Raw genomic sequence first — 21,636 nt, forward strand, 5'->3', positions numbered from 1 at the left:
TGTGTTGTGTATAAAGTGTGTAATGTGTGTGCTGTGTTTAATGTGTGTGTTGTGTTTAAAGTGTGTAATGTGTGTGTTGTGTTTAAAGTGTGTAATGTGTGTTGTGTTTAAAGTGTGTAATGTGTGTGTTGTGTTTAAAGTGTGTAATGTGTGTTGTGTTTAAAGTGTGTAATGTGTGTGTTGTGTGTAATGTGTGTGTAATGTGTGTGTTGTGTTTAAAGTGTGTAATGTGTGTGTTGTGTTTAAAGTGTGTAATGTGTGTTGTGTTTAAAGTGTGTAATGTGTGTGTTGTGTTTAAAGTGTGTAATGTGTGTTGTGTTTAAAGTGTGTAATGTGTGTGTTGTTTGTAAAGTGTGTAATGTGTGTGTTGTGTTTAAAGTGTGTAATGTGTGTGTTGTTTGTAAAGTGTGTAATGTGTGTGTTGTGTGTGTTGTGTTTAAAGTGTGTAATGTGTGTGTTGTTTGTAAAGTGTGTAATGTGTGTGTTGTGTTTAAAGTGTGTAATGTGTGTGTTGTGTGTAATGTGTGTGTTGTGTGTGTTGTGTTTAAAGTGTGTAATGTGTGTGTTGTGTTTAAAGTGTGTAATGTGTGTGTAATGTGTGTGTTGTGTTTAAAGTGTGTAATGTGTGTGTTGTGATTAAAGTGTGTAATGTGTGTTGTGTTTAAAGTGTGTAATGTGTGTGTTGTGTGTAATGTGTGTGTTGTGATCCCTTGTCATGTCTTGATGTGCAGCAGCATTATGGGTAATCAGTTGTATGAGTTTTAAATGTGATAATAAAAAGAGACTTTTATTCTTGTGATAAAATAAAAGTCTCTCTCACTGTAACATGATAATATTTAGATCTGTTCCTGTGTGTTTCTAACCAGGAGCTGGAACACAAAGTCATCACTCTGATAAAGAACGAGCTGAAGAGGTTTAGGAAGCTCCTGAGTCCAGATTACCCAGCATGCACTGAGAGGGAGGGGGAGGATGAGGAGGATCTGCACAGTGTCAGAGACGGAGCGCTGAAGATCACACTGCACGTCCTGAAGAACATGAACCACCCAGATCTCGCTAACACACTGCACAACAGTAAGAGCTCTGAGTCATGACTTTATTCCATCAGCTTCACTTTAGAGAGAGGAAATAGTTTTAGATGTGAAGACTTTTAGTTTTACATTTAATTTTAATATCATGTTGTATCTGTTCATGGTCCAGCTTCAATAATATTTAGTCCATCAGTCAGGAATTAATAGCAGCGTTTGTATGATTTTGCATTATAACTATTTATTACTAAACTAGATATTACTTTGTTTATTAGAACTCGCCTCTGTGTATCAGACAAAGTTGAAGTCCAATCTGAGAGAGAAGTTTAAAAGAATTAATGAAGGAATCTCACAGCATGGAAGCTCAGCACTTCTGAATGAGATCTACACTGAGCTCTACATCACAGAGGGTTGGAGTGGAGACGTCAATAATGAACATGAGGTGAGACAGATTGAGGCAGCGTCCAGGAGACCAGCAACACAGGAGAAACCCATCAAATGTAATGAGATCTTTAAAGACAAGTCCATCAGAACTGTGCTGACTAAAGGAGTTGCTGGAATTGGAAAAACAGTCTCTGTGCAGAAGTTCATCCTGGACTGGGCTGAAGGAGAAGTAAATCAGGACGTCACCTTCATGTTCCCACTTCCCTTTAGAGAGCTGAATCTGATGAAGCAGCAAAATCTCAGTCTGATGGAACTTCTTCATCACTTTTTCCCAGAAATAAGAGAACTAGAATCAATAGACTGTGACTCCTACAAAGTGGTGTTGATCTTTGATGGTCTGGATGAGTGTCGACTTCCTCTAAATTTCCAGAAAAATGAGATATTCTGTGATGTGACAGAGTCAGCCTCAGTGGATGTGCTGCTGACGAACCTCATCAAGGGGAATCTGCTTCCCTCTGCTCTCCTCTGGATAACCACAAGACCAGGAGCAGCCAATCAGATCCCTCCTGAGTGTGTAGACCAGGTAACAGAGGTACGAGGCTTCAGTGATCCTCAGAAAGAGGAGTACTTCAGGAAGAGGATCAGTGATCAGAGCCTGGCCAATAAAATCATCACACACCTGAAGTCTTCAAGAAGCCTCTACATCATGTGTCACATCCCAGTCTTCTGCTGGATCTCAGCTACTGTTCTAGAGAGAATGTTGGGTGGAGCAGAGGGTGGAGAGATCCCCAAGACTCTGACTCAAATGTTCACACACTTCCTGATCTTTCAGATCAAACACAAGGACCAAAAGTACCATCAGAAACATGACACTGATCCTCAGCAGACCAGAGAGACTATCATGGCACTGGGAAAACTGGCTTTCCACCAGCTGGAGAAAGGAAACCTGATCTTCTATGAGGAAGACCTGAGAGAGTGTGGCATTGATGTCAGAGAAGTGTCAGTGTACTCAGGAGTGTGTACCCAGATCTTCAGAGAGGAGTTCGGGCTTCACCTGGGGAAGGTGTTCAGCTTCGTACATCTGAGTGTTCAGGAGTTTCTGGCTGCTTTATACACATTTCTGTATTTCATCTCAAAAAAGAAAAATGTGTTAGTGAAGCAAGATCTTAAAAGTTTCTTCAGAAATCCAAACCTGTCTGATCTCCTCAGGAGTGCAGTGGACAAGGCCTTACAGAGTGAGAATGGACACCTGGACCTGTTCCTCCGCTTCCTTCTGGGTCTCTCACTGAAGACCAATCAAACTCTTTTACGAGACCTAATGCCACAGACAGGAAGCAGATCTCACAGCAAACCGGAAACAGTGGAGTACATCAAGGAGAAGATCAGGGAGAATCCATCTCCAGAGAAATCCATCAATCTGTTCCACTGTCTGAATGAACTGAATGATGATTCTCTAGAGCAGGAAGTACAAACTTACCTGAACAGAGAAGGTTACAGTCTCAGTGTAACCAGTCTCTCTCCAGCTCAGTGGTCAGCTCTGGTGTTTGTGTTACTGACCTCAGAACAGGAGCTGGATGAGTTTAATCTGAGTAAATATGATCCATCACATGAAGGTCTTCTGAAGCTGCTGCCAGTGGTCAAAGCCTCCAGAAAAGCTGAGTGAGTATTTTTATTTATAACTGTATTACTGCATGGTTTATTATTTTAATGTAACACTGAACTGTACTGTTTGGATTAATGTGTGTTAATAGTTCCTCTAATCATCTTTACACAAACCTCTGGTACTTTTACAGAAGATTGTGTCACTTTTTACACTAACATGTTATATCTGAACTGAGGGCTGGGCCACATGGACAAAATCTTATAACATCATATGAGGCATTTTATAGCTTTTATATATGAATCATGAAAAATTAAGTGTTCTCTAAAATTTATGTAAAAATATCTCTACAAAATAACTGCATGCATTTAAGAACTAAAGACATTTCTGAACTAAACACCAGTGAAAGACTTTTTCTGTTCTGTTTATATTGAAAGTGACATTTAACAAAACTCTCACAGATGAGAAAAACATCAGACTGACAAAATGGGATCAATATGGATAGAAACTATAAAAAGTAAATATTAAAACACTCTAATGTCCTTCAAGTATGTCTTTATGTTGAAGTTCCTCATCTTTTGTTGTGTGTGACACAGTGTTGTGGGGAGATTCACTCTGTCATGGCTTTTTTACTCAATTGTTCTTTCTAATAAAAATAAAATATAAATGCTTTTTAAAACTTTAACCCAATACGAAGGAAAAACAAAAGTCTCCTTCAGTCTGCACTACTGCTAAACTTTACCAAGGACTGAGCTCTTGGTCAATAAAACATCAACCATCATTTTGGACCTCGACACATTGGACAAACGAAGTGGGAAAATGTTCAGCTTTATCTTCTTATTATGTTAGAAACAAGCTAGGCAGCGAACTCAGATGTGTGATGAAGATTTTCTTTCTCTAACACTGACTTGTTTGTAGAGGATGGAGTTTAAATGGGACTTATATGAAGACTTTTATTTTGATGGGGTTCTTTGTTCTTTGCTTATCAAGTGTACAAGCAGGTAAAAAGAGAGAGGATGAATAATGTGTCACAGGTGAGTGTAGTGTCGTGACCGCTGTTATTAAAAAGTCCTGTTTTGTTCTACTTGGAGCTCGACAAAGACACCAAACTGTTAATGACCACATTCTTGTTCTTGGGCCGTGATTGTTGTTAATCTGTTGTGGTTGAATTATAGACAGTTTTTTGTCTGGTTCACTGCATCAGAAGATGGTGGATGTGGTAAAAACAGACGGTGAACACAAAGACGGTTGCACGTGACGGTCGGTCAGGTTTATCACCGTTACTGTTGAAGAGACGTCAGGTTTCGTTCTTTGGAACCTTTCTGTGGATTTTGGAGACATTAAGCTGTGGACTGTGTTTGTGTTTATAAGCAGCTGTAGTGAATCTATATTTTTGTTGTATAACATTAATAACAGACTGGTTTTGTTCTCTGTTCATCATTATGTACTGATAAAATATTACACATTGGTACACTACATTCTACCATGTCACTTATAGCCCCCTGAAGCCCACCTACACAAATCCTTTAGTGTAACACACAGTAGTGTTGTGTTAGATTTGTACCTACAAGGTGGGTTAGATTTCCTGCTATGTGTATAGTCAGTGTTTTAGATTGAACAAACGAATGTCTGTATGTTGATCCATCTAAAGCTAATACTTGTGTATATACAGTGTGACTCATTTAAAGGTAAGAAGTTTGACTTTGTTTATTTCTGATGCTGTGTGCAGTCGTGCTGATGTGACGTCACTCTGTAAACAGGGAAGGAGCTCAGATTTGAGAAGAAAACCCCACGTTCACTTCTCAGTTGTGGAGGCATGAAAGACATGATCCCATTTACTCTGTGGAGAAAGAAGGGTTCACTAAGTTGTGTTGAAATAGTAACAGTGACATCTGTAGTAAACAGTATAATGTTCTTTCTAATATCCTTTATTTACATTGTTTATGATCGATGAGAGATTTTTACACATCTATATTTTATAAAAAATACAAATCATGATCAAGAATCGTTAAAAACCTTTCTCTTTAGTTTGGATGTGTTTGGACGTATGTGAACACTCCACCTGTATTCAGGTCCACACCAAACACCTGAACCAGTGTGTGTGTAAAATCAGAGGTCTGGAGGTGACAGATTTGTACGTGTACGAGCACAGAGAACAACACACACCAACTGTTTTAGTGTCTCTGTGAAATCCAACATATAACTGAGTGTAAAGTACGACTAGTATTGTCATGTTATTACCTGGTAGTGTACAGCTGTATAATTCTTTATGTTCTGTAATAAAATGCACTGTATCTGCAGTGTTGGGTGTAGAAACTTGAACACAGATCAGAGTGTAGTGTTTGTAGGCTGCTCGCTCTCACATGTGTGTGTTATGTACATGACCTAATGGTCTTATAATAAATTGTAGCTGAGAGATTGTGGAGTGCAGAAAGACGTCCCTGCTCCTGTAAATGTGCTGATGTGGTGTCCTGTCCTCTGATTTGTGTGTGTGACACAAACACACTGACATTTCTGTTACAGCTTCAACTTTAGCTGGATTATGGCTGTGTTTGTGTGTTTGAGATCAGTGTTCTGATATTTCATCATTTCTCTTCCAGTCTGTGTCGGTGTAATCTGACAGGGAAAAGCTGTAGAGTTCTGTCCTCAGTTCTCAGCTCAAACTCCTCCAGTCTGAGAGAACTGAACTGACACACACACTACTCCTATTGTACAGTGAGGACAATAAATTAATTTCTCTGCTGTTATCTGTCCTCATGGAGCTGCTTATAGACCTGTTTCTGTTGTTCGATGGGAGCAAAACTATTCAATTAAATTCAAGTTTATTTGTATAGCGCTTTTTACAATAGACATTGTCACAAAGCAGCTTTACAGAACATAAACACAGAGCAGAAGGTAAACATAATTAATGATAAAGGAAATAAGGAATAATAAAAGAAATAAGAATTAACAGAATAAAAATTCTAGATTATTATTAGATGTATATAGTTCACAAAGTGTATATATTTATTCCCCTATGAGCAAGTCTGAGGTGACTCAGGCAGCAGTGGCAAGGAAAAACTGCCTTAAATTGGTAAAGGAAGAAACCTTGAGAGGAACCGGACTCAAGGGGGAACCTCATCCTCATATGGGTGACACTGGGGGTGTGATTGTAATATACAGTCAGTTAAATGTTGTATTGGTGTGAGGTTCATGGACTTCAGATCTCCTGAGTACCACAGAGTCTAACTGGAGATGTCTCAGGATTCTTAGAGTCGGCCTCGGCTCAGTGGAGGTCCAAAGGCTTCGTCCCACAGAGGACGTTGGGAGCTGGTACAGTGTCTGGATGCCTTGGGATGGGTACAAAGAGAAAAGCAGTGGAAAGGGATTAACATATCTGCTGTTCATAAAAATGTGCTGGTCTGATGTACTGGTGCATGATATTATGGGATGTATTATGTGTACGCCTGACTAAAGAGATGAGTTTTTAATCTACATTTAAACTGGGAAAGTGTGTCTGAGCCCCGAACACTATCAGGAAGACTATTCCAAAGTTTGGGAGCTAAATAAGAAAACGCTCTACCACCTTTAGTAGACTTAGATATTCTGGGAACTAGCAGAAGTCCTGAGTTTTGTGATCTCAGAGAGCGTGAAGGATTGTAACGTGTTAGAAGACTAGTTAGATACATGGGAGCTAAACCATTAAGAGCCTTGTACGTAAGTAGCAGCAGTTTGTAATCAGTTCTAAACTTAACAGGTAGCCAGTGTAGAGATGATAACATTGGGGTTAAAGGTCATACTTTCTTGTCCTAGTGAGAACTCTGGCAGCTGCATTTTGGACTAACTGTAACCTATTTATTAAAGATGCAGGACAACCACCTAGTAATGCATTACAATAGTCCAGTCTAGAGGTCATGAAGGCATCAACTAGCTTCTCAGCATCAGATACAGACAGGATGTTTCTCAGCTTGGCAATGTTTCTAAGGTGAAGAAGGCTGTTTTGGTAGTATGGGCGATATGATTTTTAAAAGACAAGTTACTGTCTAATAAACACCAGGTCTTTCACTGTCGAGCTACTAGTAACAGAACATCCGTCTAAATGGGAGTTAATTTGTGAGAGTTTATGTGCACTGGTTTTTGGACCTATGAGTAGTATTTCTGTCTTATCGGAGTTTAACAATAGAAAGTTGCAGCTCATCCAGTCTTTTATCTCTCTAAGGCACCGAGTTAATTTGGACACTGTGGCTATTTCATCTGGTTTTGATGAGATATATAACTGTGTGTCATCAGCATAACAATGGAAACTAATCCCATGTCTTCTAATAATGTTCCCTAATGGAAGCATGTATATCGAGAAAAGCAGAGGTCCTAGAACTGATCCCCCCATAATTAACTGGTAATAAACTGGAGGATTCACCATTTAATTCTACAAAATGGTGTCGATCAGACAGGTAGGATCTAAACCAACTTAAAGCCTGACCATGAATACCTGTGTAGTTTTGTAAGTGATCTAGAAGAATGTTGTGATCTATAGTGTCGAATGCAGCACTAAGGTCAAGTAGAACTAATAGTGACATACAGTCTTGGTCCGAAGCTAAGAACAAGTCATTTGTAACTTTAACAAGTGCAGTTTCTGTGCTATGATGGGGCCTGAAACCTGACTGAAACTCTTCAAGGATGTTGTTCTCCTGTAAGAAGGAGCTCAGTTGAACAGACACAACCTTTTCTAGTATTTTAGACATAAACGGGAGGTGTGAGATAGGTCTGTAATTTGGTAGTTCATTAGGATCTAAGTTAGGTTTTTTTGATGAGTGGCCTAATAACTGCCAACTTAAAAGACTTCGGGACGTAACCTAAAGATAACGAGGAGTTAATGATATTAAGAAGAGGCTCACCAGCTTTATGTAACACTTCTTTCAGTAGTTTAGTTGGGATGGGGTCTAGTGAACATGTTGTTAATGTAGCTGTAGTAATAAGTTTATCTAACTCTTCCCGTCCTGTACTTGTAAAGCTGTGTAAAGCCTTAGGTGAGATTGTGTCACTGGTTGCTCTCGTATGTTGAGCGTCACCTATTTTATTCCTGATACTTTCGATTTTATCAGTGAAGAATCTCATAAAGTCCTCACTACTGAAATGTGATGGAATAGTGTGTTCAGATTTCTGATTTTTTGTTAAACTAGCCACTGTGCTAAATAAAAACCTGGGATTGTTCTGGTTATTTCCTATGAGTTTGCTCAGGTGCTCAGAGCCCTAGCAGCTTTTAGAGCCTGTCTATAGCTGGACATACTGTCCTTATACGCAATTCTAAAAACCTCTAATTTAGTTTTTCTCCATTTCCGTTCGAGGTTACGGGTCTCCCTATTGAGGGTGTGAGTATGACTATTATACCATGGTGCAAGTGTTTTATCTCTAACCTTATGTAATCTTACTGGGGCAACAGTGTCTAATGTGCTAGTGAATATAGCGTCTATGCTGTTAGTCATTGCATCTAGGTCGTTTGAGTTTGAGGGTACATTAAGAAGTCCAGACAGATCAGGCAGGTTATTTGTGTATCTGTCTTTAGTGGTCAGAATAATAGTTCTACCGAGTCGATAACGTGGTGAGACACAGTTAGTCTGTACTACTGGTAGTGTGTACAGTATGACGTAATGGTCTGTGATGTCATCACTTTGAGGTATGATATCTATATCAGTGACATCTATTCTGTATGATATTATTAAATCTAGCGTGTGGTTACGTCGATGAGTTGCACTAGTGATGTTTTGTTTGAGCCCAAGTGAGTTTAGTAAGTCCATAAATGTGAGTCCTAAAGCGTCGTTTGTGTCGTCAACATGAATGTTAAAGTCTTCTACAATTAATGCTTTGTAAAAGTTAACTAATAGGTCTGAGAGAAAATCTGTGAATTCTCTAAGAAAAACTATGCCTGAAAAATGTTTGTAACACAAAGTAAAAGTGTGTACAATGTACACAGATCTACACACTGAACACACTGTAATGAAGCAGTAAAGGACAGTGTGTTAATGTGTAAATGTTCTCCAGCAGAACTTTCCCCAGAGCTGCTGAACACACTGTATGAACATCTCTCTGCTAGAAATAAAGAGACGTGTTTGTTCAGAGTGACGTCTCTGTTATTATCTTCTTACAGAAAGTTAAATACATCTCAGTCTCATATGAGCTGAGACACATGGATCTGTCCAAGAGCAGTCCAACTTTATACACAGATGTTCATGTTATATTTTTATCCTGATATTAGAACCTTGTGTTCAGGTCCACACTTTATTTCTCACTGATGGAAACACCTCAATTCACTATCAGAGAAATAAATCAAACACTTCATCATTTCTCTTCCAGTCTGTATCAGTGTGATCTGACAGAGGAAAGCTGTAGAGTTCTGTCCTCAGTTCTCAGCTCAAACTCCTCCAGACTGAGAGAACTGGACCTGAGTCACAATAAACTGCAGGATTCAGGAGTGAAGCTGCTCTCTGATGGGCTGAAGGATCCACACTGTACACTGGAGAAAGTGAGGTATACACACACACACACACACACACACACACACACACACCATCCACGCACACACACACACAGGACCAAATGTGTACATTATGAGTTCTGCATGAGGAATAAAAGACAAAATCCAGATGTAAGTTAATGTCATCATCTCATGGGTAACAACAACTTTGTCAACAATGTCTTTCTTAACAAAGACCTGCTGCAGATATTTTAATATTGAACATACTGAAATGTGCTGGTCTGTTTTTCATCATGACATTATTCAGTATTCCACAACACTAAACTTGTCCTGGTAAAGCTGCTTGTACTTATGGGCAACATAAATGACCCCCTCTGCCTATGGCTGAATGCAGTGTAGCTGTAATGATGGGAGTTGTGATTTCATTCATAGGTTCATCAACATTGATATTATGTTCCTTAAACACATGCTGTGAGAGGAACTGACAGACTTTACATAGTAATGCAGTTCATCTAAAAACACCATCAATAGCTGAAGAAGGTTCATGTACAAGATGTTCTAGTTTTAATAACATTGCACCTCAATTCTGAACAACCAAATCAGGCAAGTCTTCATCCATTTCACTGCAGTCATCATGTACTAAATTATTACTGACATCACCAGTCAGCATCTTCAGGCTCCTGTAATTGTTCAGAGATGTTACTAGGCCAAGATTAAGGTAACTTAGTGAATGTTGGTTGTGTTTTTATGTGATTTAAAAGTTCCGTAAATATTTGACTGGAAATCACAAACAGAAAACATGCAATGGACGTTTCATTCTTCTTTAAATGGCTGTTTATGTGAGAAAGTCATTTCTTTATGAGGAAAGTCCACTGTACTCAGTCACAGACAGTGACCCCTTTTGCACCTTTAACTCTTCCAAGGATGTGGAAAGATTTCTGAACTTGACATCAGAGCAGAGCATCGACCTCCAAGCTAACCATGGACCACTAACAATGCTTTGTATGTGGAGCTGCAGCCTTTTACAAAACTTGCTCCATACTGCAAGCCGGCCATCCAAAATGCAGCTGCACGGCTTGTTTTCAACCTGCCAAAGTTCTCGCATACCACCCCGCTGCTGCGATCCCTCCACTGGCTTCCGGTAGCTGCACGCATTCGATTCAAAACACTGATGCTGGCCTACAAAGCCAAAAATGGACCAGCTCCCTCTTACCTCAAAGCCCTCATCATTCCTCGCACTGCACCCCGTAACCTCAGATCTACAGCACTGCTCGACTGGTTCCACCATCTCTCAGGGTAAGAGACAAGTTTTTTACAAGACTCTTCTCTGTTCTGGCACCAAGGTGGTGGAATGAACTTCCCCTAGAGGTCCGGACAGCTGAGTCACTGGCTATTTTCAAGCGGCGGTTGAAGACCTACTTATTCAGGAAACATTTCAACTAGCACTTCTTTCCTTATCCTTTGCATTTAAAAAAAACAAAAAAACCCTTTGACACTTTTTCATTGTAACTTTGAACAAAAGTTTTAAACTCATGGTATCTTAAGTCTGTAACCTTGTGAGCAGCATTAATGTATTCAGTGTTAGAGATTTAAGCACTTATGTACGTCGCTCTGGATAAGGGGTCTGTCACATGCTGTAAATGTATATGTAATGTAAATGTAATACTGAACTTTAGACCAGCCAGGTCTCATACATCATAGTGCAGTGAATTAACTTTTCTTTTGTCTTTTATTCATAACATTTGTTAGTTCAGGCTGCTATAGGTTAATGCCTAGCTTTGGCCTGATACAATAAGAATGCTTGATACACTCATCTATAAGTGTTTAATAAAGGCCTGGACTGGTTCTAGCACACTGGGCTGACTGGGCTTTACTGGACCTGCTAGCTGGGGTCACTATAGAGTGGAGAACTGATCAGCTCCTTATAAACACTACAGTAAACTGACTTTTTATTGAACCTTTGTAATGCTCAGCTCCATGTACATTATGATTTGTGTCACTCAGTTCAGTACTCATAACATTAGTAAGCAGCTCTCAGCTAAACCATGAATGCTATTGTTAAGGTAGCTAGTTTATTTTGGTCATTCCATTGTACTGTATTTCACTGTATGTAGTTTTATTATACAGATCTACCTCTTACAAGTTATTGGTTAGTTTACACTGTTGGACTGGAACCTTTTTGAGTGGTCCATATTGGTCACAGTCCAGTTTGGGGTTATTATGTAGTTTACATTTCTGTTGTTGTTTGTGTTTTTTATGTTCTGACTTGTCTTTTGTGTGTGTGTGTGTGTGTGTGTGTGTGTGTGTGTGTGTGTGTGTGTGTGTGTGTGTGTGTGTGTGTGTGTGTGTGTGTGTTGTTTAGTGCCGAACAGCAGCTTGCTCAGTTATGTTGATTCACTCACCTTATATATTGTTTAAAAGCACTGTCTCATTTAACCCTCCTGTTTTCCTTTCCTAATACAAATTAGGAGCGCTGAGTCAACTTGACCTTGTCTGTTTTGACTGCTTATAAAAAATGAAGTATATATGATAGCCATTTTTTTTCTTTTAACTTTAGTCTAACTTGTTTCCAACATATTAACATATATTTTGCAAAGATTTTTTTTTTTGCAAAGATTTTTTTTTTAATATTTGGTATAATAAACCTCATTAGTATGCAAAAACGCCTAATTTTTAGTAAAAAAAAAAAAAAAAAAAAATTTGAATTATTTTCACTATAGAGGCACAAAAGTTGATGCACAATTACAGACTGGTATATTTCAAAGCCAGGAGATTGTTCTGAAACCATTTTGACCATTTTTAATGTCAGCAAATAATAAAACCAAATTGACTTGTGTGTTTATAAATCAAAAATGATAAAATGATCACCTCTGTGTGATCAACCTTACATTTGTGAAAATTTTACACTTGTAATGTCTATATTGTCTGTGTGTGAATGTACTGTATGTGTATGTGTGCGTGTGCGTGTGTGTGTGTGTGTGTGTGTGTGAAGCTTGTTGGTAAAGAAGCAATTTCCCCCAGCTGGACAAATGCATATAACAAGTATGAAATATTTATAAATGAGTAGCTTTTGTTTTTTCTGGAGGCCTAATGAATTGCAATGCCCAATGCTTGTGTGTGTGTGTGTGTGTGTGTGTGTGTGTGTGTGTGTGTGTGTGTGTGTGTGTGTGTGTGTGTGTGTGTAGCATCATGTTGGTAGATCATATTTTGCCCTCTACTAGGCAAGGGCATAATAAAAGTGTGAAATATTTACAAATATGTAGCTTTTTTTTTTCCTGGAGGCCTAATGAAATGCAATGCCCTATTTGTGTATGTGTATGTGTGCATGTGTGTGTGTGTGTGTGTGTGGTGTGTGAGTGTGTGTTTTGGGTGCGTGTGTTAGTGGACATTTTGTGTGCATTTTTGTGTCTGTATGTTCATTGTGCTGAAAAAGGCAAAAGTTTGACCTATTGCCCCACTAAATGTGGCCGGGTCCAACTGACCCCCCGGTTTAATGGTACAAACAAATGGATCAACGAAAATAGACAAAATTTTACTTACAAAGATCATAATTTTGAACAATCCTGGTAAATTTCAGGCAAATATGTGGAAGAAAACCCAAGTTATGACACATTAAGTTTCCAGCAGAGGTCAAAATTGCATCAAATAGAGGTTGAACTCCTCCTTGCTGAAAAAATCACGTTTGTTAAAGTTTATGACTGAATTTGATGAATTTATTAGCCCTATCAAGCCATTAACTACATCCCATAATAACATACAGTCCTCCACAAAGTTAATCTGTTAATATGTGTAAAGATAAATCTGTTAAACTACAAAACCTTGAGGAAATAAGATTAGACAGTCATGTAGAACTCCTCGTACTCTAAAACACATTTTGTTGTTCTGCTTTTAACGACATTATACAAATGTTTTAATCTTTAGGATCTTTTATGGAGATTATTGATAAAGTAACATTTGAGATTAAAAATGTTTAGCACAAATTAATTAAAAACATTCATACAGATGCTCAAGTTGTAAAATGTTCCTTTTTTTTTAAATCTGGATTCAGTTACTGTTTGCTCCAACATTCAACATCCGTCTCACAACCCTGATCACCAGCTGGTTTATTTTAATTCTCTCTCTCTCTCTCTCTCTCTCTCTCTCTCTCTCTCTCTCTCTCTCTCTCTCTCTGTCTGTATTAGAGCATGGACTCTGTCCTATATAGATGTAATCTGCATGGAACTCTCAACAGCCTGAATTAATGTTGTTAATGAGGCAATCAATGTCCTGGAAAATCTAATATAAAAACTTTAACACTTGTGCTTCCATCGCTCTCTCTTTATATTCTAAACAGTAAACTCATCCGACCATCAATCTATCCATTAGTCCATCCATCCATCCATCATCCACAAAACTTAATCGATCAAATGACTGTTTTATTAGAACAAATGTCTGATTAAACTGATGTAACTGATTAAAACATATACACATGTTCATTGTGAGATGTTAACATGTCACTGTACTGTAGACAAGAGAACATCTGAAAACATTTTTACAGGTGAAACTCTGTCACAACTGTCACGATGTGATGTCCAGTGTGAACAACCTTCATGTTATTAATGAGAATTATTACATTAATAATGAGAATTATTACAATAATTCAGATCATCAGTAATGTTACAAAATGAATAAGTTCTACAAATGTTTCAGTTGATGATGGTCTCAGTATTGGTGGGTTGTAATAGTTAGTTCTGTGGTGTCCTGTCCTCTGATTTGTGTGTGTGACACAAACACACTGACATTTCTGTTACATCTTCAACTTTAGCTGGATTATGGCTGTGTTTGTGTGTTTGAGATCAGTGTTCTGATATTTCATCATTTCTCTTCCAGTCTGTGTCGGTGTGATCTGACAGAGGAAAGCTGTAGAGTTCTGTCCTCAGTTCTCAGCTCAAACTCCTCCAGACTGAGAGAACTGAACCTGAGTGGCAATAAACTGCAGGATTCAGGAGTGAAGCTGCTCTCTGATGGGCTGAAGGATCCACACTGTACACTGGAGATACTGAGGTACACACACACACACACACACACACACACACACACACACACACACACACACACACACACACACTATATTAGTGATGTATAAAGTTTAGTCTGTAATACTCGACAGGGTTCATGCTACGTTTCCTTCAACAAACACAGTAAACAGAAAAGCTGTAATTTTTTTAGAGACTAAATAACACTAAACTTTCAGTTCTGTCATCTGTCCTTTTGTATAATTAGTACTTTTTATTATACTACGTGTGCTCAATCTATCAACTTTTAGTTCCTTCTACAAACACATTTTATGGAAAAACAATGATGGAGTAAATAAACCACCTCGGTCACTTTCATTACACACATGTGACTGTCTGTAACACGACTGCTGATGACGTAAACCAGACACATCTCTGAAACAGGATAAAAGATTATAGTCCTAATTAAGCTCTAATTGTAGGGGGCGTGTCCTCTGTGTAATCACCATAAACACACACAATTTATTAACAAAAAAACAGCAGTGTGCAATCAACATGACGGCAAGGCCGAAGCCGAGCAACAGAGCCGAGCGACGTCCTCAGCTGGGCAGAAGGTTCGGTAAAGTCCAGAACCGAGACAAACAGCCTGAGCGATGCCTTCAGACCAGTCGGGTAGAGGAACTCTGTCACAACTGTCACAATGTGATGTCCAGTGTGAACAACCTTCTTGTTGTTGTTAAAGGGGCAGTAAAACACGATTTCACTTTTCTAACTTTAGCTAGTGTGTAATGTTCCTGTTTGAGCATAAGCAACATCTGCAAAGTTACACCGTTCAAGGTTTTATGCAAAGGGAGATATTTGCTTTTAAAGAAATCCATTTCTAAGGACTACACGACATTCCTCCAGGGTTGGTGATGTCACTAACCCCGATATTTACATAAACCCCTCCTCCGTGAATTTAAAATGAGGGGGCGTGGCCATTTACATTTACGTTTACAGCATTCGGCATATGTTACATCTTCAACTTTAGCTGGATTATGGCTGTGTTTGTGTTCTGATATTTCATCATTTCTCTTCCAGTCTGCGTGACTGTAATCTGACAGAGGAAAGCTGTAGAGTTCTGTCCTCAGTTCTCAGCTCAAACTCCTCCAGTCTGAGAGAACTGAACCTGAGTTACAATAAACTGCAGGATTCAGGAGTGAAGCTGCTCTCTGATGGGCTGAAGAATACACACTGTACACTGGAGAAACTGAGGTACACATACACACACACACACACACACACACACACACACACATATACACACACACACACACACACACACACACACACACACACACACACAGAGTTTTAATAAACACTACAACATCCAGTTCTCCTCTGTGGTAACTGTAATTGTAGTGATCTGATATATTGTCATTGTTGTGTGTGTGAGATGGAGAGTAAATGTACTGTATATAAAGATTTTGTGTAGTTCATGTTTTCAATACTAAACCTGAGTGTGTTAAGTGTGAGAAGGTTTTCTTTCTTGCAGGATGCAGGACTGCAGTATTACAGATGAAGGTTGTGCTGCTCTGGCTTCAGCTCTGAGGTCAAACTCCTCATCACACCTGAGAGAACTGGATCTGAACTATAATAATCCAGGAGAATCAGGAGTGAAGCTGCTCTCTGATGTACTGAAGGATCCACACTGTAAACTGGAGACACTACAGTGAGTTACTGACTTACTGTCTCTTTACTGTATGATATTGTGTAATATTCACTGTGTGCTGTAAAATGTCACATCTAATGTGTGTATTTATGTTTCTGTTGTTAAAATGTGTCTGTAATTTTGTCCTGTTGTGTTTTTCAGCATTAAGGGTAATAAACTCACCAGGTCTGGTGTAGGACAGGAGTCTCTCCTCAGACCTTTTTTCCAGGATAAAGCAGTTATGGTGGTGAAGCGTTAGAACACGTCCCACATTTCCAGCAGTTTGGGAGCTGAATCATTCATATTCAGATGTAGAAGATCCATAACAATAACTGTGACTGATCACATCCTTTTATCCTCTCAGCTACAACTTCACACTTTAACATCTTTTACAATCCAAAGTCAAATCCTTCAGCATCTACACACAACACAGAGATATCATCACATCATCACACTGATTACACAAATACACATCCATGTGTTACAGATGTTTACACATTATTTTTACCTCTTTAATTGTAACTCAGATTTGTTTCTCCACAGATGATTGACTCACAGTTGTGATCTTGATTTATTTATTTTCCTTTAAAAGTCTCTTCTTTTCAAACCCTTTTCACCAAACACTTTTAAAATCTTTATTAAAAGCCCTTTAAACATTAAAGGAATCTTCTTTTTTTTTTGCAGTTGATCTATTTTTCTATTTTTTTTTTCAAAGAGGAAAATATATTAATAATAATAATTATAATGACAATAATAACGATGAAGACACACAAGACAAAATGTAAAATTGGGTATGAGGAAGGTGACAATATCAACAGTAATAGCAATAATAATAATAATAATAATAATAATAATAATAATAATAATAATAATAATAATAATAATAATATTGAAAAATCCAATTAATAAGAAATAGTAATAATAGTATTAGCAGTAGTAGTAATGATAAATATATTTACAAATATACTCCTTTCATCCAGAATGAAGGGGAGGTTAAAGGATCAGAAAGAGGACCAATAGAACTAGTAGTAGTAATAGCAATAATAATGCTTCTGCAGCCATTAATAGTAATGATAATAGTAGTACTTATAATAATAATAATAATAATAATAATAATAATAATAATAATAATAATAATAACAGTAATATTGATACAACTATTAATGATAAGGTATTATAAAGCTGCCGCTGATAACCCTCATGGCCATGGCATAGCATAGACCAACGCAGGCGTCATATTACAATGGGCTATAATATTACATGGTCCCAAAATCCATACCCATCCCAAGCCGTCCCGCACATGCCACGCTTACCCTGTTTGTGTGTGTGTATTTTTTTTTTTTTTTTTGTGGAATAAATATGGCTGCTTTCATTGTTATACTCTATTTTTCTATATTTTAATTTCTTCTTTCTTAATTTACACATGACATTTTTTATCTTGGTTGCATCTAATTTTTATATAATTTTACTTCTTTTTTTCCCTCTTTCCACCATTTATTTTGCTTTATTTATTCATTTTGCCCCCTCAAGTTCTTTCTCCTCCCTTTTTTATATTTTTGTCTCTTTGGCCAATTCATTCTCTAATTTTGTAAAATGTACTTTTACTTGTTATTTCTCTTCTCTCTTTTCTTTCTTTCTTTCTTTCTTTCTTTCTTTCTTTCTTTCTTTCTTTCTTTCTACAATATTTAATTAAAAATCTTATCATTATCACTAAAACATTATCTTCCTCATTCATTTAATTTTTCATTCATTTCTAATGTTTTCACTCATTAGATCCTTTAGTTCTTTTCTCTCTGTATCTGATTTAATAACCATCCCATCTGCCATATGGAGTTTGCTGTAAACAGTCACTGCAAGTCCCATCATTATTATTTCTTTAAGCTTCTTTAAAATTCTTTTTAAAGGATTAAATAATTCTTTCTTTTCTTTTTTATCTGTTGGGTCATGTACATTTACTAAACTGACAAAAAGGAGAGCTAAAACTTCACTGTGTAGAGGCAAATTCTACTGTTTCAGCGCTCTTATTTGTACCCCGTGTGTGTGTGTGTGTGTGTCTGTGTGTGTGTGTGTGTGTGTTCATGCATCCTCCCTGGTTACTGAAGATGTCTCTGAGTTATCACCTCACCAAGGCCACATTCCATTTTCGAGTTCTTATCGAGCACCTGCGCGCACACACACACACACACACACACACACACACACACACACACACACACACACACACACACACACACACACACCTAAAGTTCCCATCTTTCTAGCCTGTACAAACCTAACAGTTCGTATAAGGACCTTTTGTTCTTTCTCACGGAATTTACTGTAAAAGCACATAATAATTATATAAAAACACTCGTGATATTTTAAGTTTCCTCTACACGAGCCTCTAGACTGCTTTAATCTGCTGTCAGGTAGTTTAAAAAGAAAAAACAAAGTGAAATGGAGGAGAGCTTCACTGTCCTGACTGCTTTCACTGAATAATAAAATGATGTTACAGAATTCAAACAGTAAAGTAAATGAATGTCTTTGTCAAAAGCTCGCAGCACCTGAGATTCCCAGGCAGTCACTTAGTCATGTAATTTTCTATTAAATAATAACAGTCTGTAATTGATTTCATAGGACTTTTATATAAAATAAGTAGTGTGTGTTGTCAAGATTGAGATCCAGTGTGTATCACAATGACAAAAAGTCTAAAACAAATAAACATCCCATAATAACCTGTTAAAATGTCCAGCAATGTTTACAGTGTTAAAAGTCTTATACAATATTTATTCTTCTGCATGAAGTGTTTTCTGTAGTGTGGGTTTATCATTTTATAATAAAGAAATCTTTATACACTGATGATACTATTCCATATTCCTGATAACCAGTACAATAAAGATTAAAGGCTCGGCTCAATCCTCATAGCAGTGTTTAACAATATACCAACACTCTTTTGTTGGAACCTTTCTGTGTGTCTGTCATTTCTGGTCCTATTAAATATACCAAGTCCTTGAATCCTGAACTGATTACTCTGTGAAATCTAACCCTAGACTGGCTCTTAACTCTGTACATCTGTGTACATCATGTCATGTTCAACCACAGCTGTGGATCTGGAGTCTATCCCAGGAATACTGGACATGTGACAAGAATCCACCATGGATGAGATAATATCAATCACAATGAAGTGTATTATAGTAGATAAATAAATCTTGTGTTGTCTCTCTGGCTGTTCGGGATGTAACTGAACATTAATACATCATTTGGATTAAACAGACACAGTGACCAAGAGCATCACTACCAGAGATATTATGTGACGATGGCTGGGGGAGTTTGTGCTCTGTGGTAAAGTGTTTAGGCTTCACAGCTGACATTAGTGATGATAGTGGAGACAGAAGCTGACCAGTAGGGCTGAGGGGGGAAAAATCAATTCACCAAACTATTGCAATTCTTTTTAAAACAATTCTAAAATCGATTGTTTTACACCAGAATCGATTTTCTTATTTTACTTTTCCTAAGAGGTGGTGGAGGGAAGTTACCAATTTAATTCCAGCAAATGGCGCAATGTATTTGTTGTTATCTATAGTATATGACATCATGTCAGTTTCAAGCTGGGGCGAGAACTAAAACCCTGGTGGATGCAGAAGATTCTCTTTGAAGATTCATGCTGCACCTTCACGGTTTAAATATCAAGTTTGGAAACACTTTGGATTTTACACACTGCTGCAAAAACTGCACCAGACATGACTAAAACTGTATGTAAACACTGTCATATACTGATTCCATATTGTGACAATACGACCAACTTGAGTGGCCAACCTGCTCGTCACCATCCAGAGGTGAATGTCGAGCTAAACACCAAACAATCTGCAGCAACCCAGCTGACAGTGTCACAGAGTGTAATGCACATTTTTACTGCAAACACATTCGTCCGTATAGCGTTGTGGAAAATGCAGGTTTTCAAATCAGGTATAGTATTGAATCAGCAGGTAAGGGTATCTTTCCAGTACTTCTAACCAGGTACCCAGTTTAGTGCAGGTGAACAGATCAGGTCAAGTGTGTGATCATGAGAGTGGGTGTGAAAGTTTACATGTTGCATAAGTTAAAGTTTTCCAGTATTGACAGAAGTTCCTTGGTTTTAACAGAATTATTGTCTACATGGGCGTCGGAACCGTTATGTGTGGGTGGGACAGGACACACCCACTTTTTAAGACCAATAATATTGGACCCACCCAGTTTTAACGTCTCTATTCAGCGCATATGTCTTTTTTTAATTACTTTTCAGAGCGCCACCAGTCAAATCCATTCTGCTTGAGGAATGCCCTAATAAATTAAACTCCATTCCACATTTTACCTACAGCTTTGACCACGCTGCTGCGTCCTGAGATCCATGGGCGTCGGAACCATTATATGTGGGCGAGACAGGACACGCCCACTTTTTATTTGCTTCCGACACCCATGATCCTAACCTGGGTTATTATACACAATCCTAACCTGGGGCCTGTTGCACAAAATAAGAATTAAGACATCCAGGATAAATGACTGAGCTGAGCTCAATGAAGCCAAAACCAGTGCTTCCGGGCTTAATTGGATGCACAAAGACGATGCCAGGATGAGCAGACATGGATTCATCAAGCCAGGTGAAACCAATCCTGGATATGTGCGCGCTCACGGCTCACTCAAACAGACCCGCCACCGATCACAGATTCACTGAGTCACCATGGCAACTAGAGCGGCGTACTTGTCCCCGCCACAGCAATTACACACTCACCTCTCCGCTGAAACATCACAATTACAATCCAAGTAGTTAATTCACATCTCCAAAAATGCAGTTGTACTCTGATTAGGAAACAGTTGAATTTTTAATTGAAATGGACTGCAGATATGAGTGAAGTTGTGTACAGTAACTCCATCACACTGAATAAGGCTTTGATAAATTATTATCAAGCGTTACGTTATTACTACGCTCACTAGTACGGTTTAATCTTAGCCATTGTACTCTGCTTATTATGTTGTCCACAGATTTTTCTGTGTTCTCCTGCTTTTATTAATGTAAAGCTGCTATGAAACAATGAAACAATTGTGAAAAGTGCTATATAAATAAAATTGAATTGAATAAGTAGATGAGCTAATAATAATAAATCACTTTAATTTATATAGCACCTTTGAAAAGAACCCAAAAAAAGCCAAAAATGGCGTACGCCAAAAAAAATCCCTATTTATAAAACGGTGCGTACGCAAACCTGTAAGCAATGTTCCCTTTATAAATCACAGATCACCTGCAGATGTGCGTATGTGAACCAGCCTCAAGTCCCGCCCTGTACACGCCCATTTTTAACCATAAATAGTCAATGCAAATCAGTGCGCGGGCACGAGAGTGATCGTTATAATGAGTTTCCTCTGTGTGTTTAATAATGGTGTGAGGAGCAGCGTCTCAGGGGTAGTCACTGTCACCTGCAGGTTCTAATTATATTAAAAACTAAATTGTTTTAATTATTTTAAAAACAAAATTGTTA

General features: G+C 38.1%; 1 protein-coding gene across 1 annotated transcript; it reads left to right on the plus strand.

Annotated features, from left to right (window-relative positions):
• Window positions 1-872: 872 nt before the first annotated feature.
• Window positions 873-19,266, plus strand: LOC125145979 (NLR family CARD domain-containing protein 3-like; the record flags this gene model as incomplete). Its single annotated transcript, XM_047821144.1, has 4 exons — window positions 873-1,071; window positions 1,301-3,068; window positions 15,535-15,587; window positions 19,226-19,266. Coding segments are annotated over 4 exons (2,061 nt in total), but the record flags the coding sequence as incomplete, so codon positions are not given.
• Between the last annotated feature and the right edge of the window lie 2,370 nt (window positions 19,267-21,636).

This window comes from Tachysurus fulvidraco, chromosome 12 (assembly GCF_022655615.1).
Source record: "Tachysurus fulvidraco isolate hzauxx_2018 chromosome 12, HZAU_PFXX_2.0, whole genome shotgun sequence".
In the NCBI taxonomy this organism is placed as follows: Eukaryota; Metazoa; Chordata; class Actinopteri; order Siluriformes; family Bagridae; genus Tachysurus; species Tachysurus fulvidraco.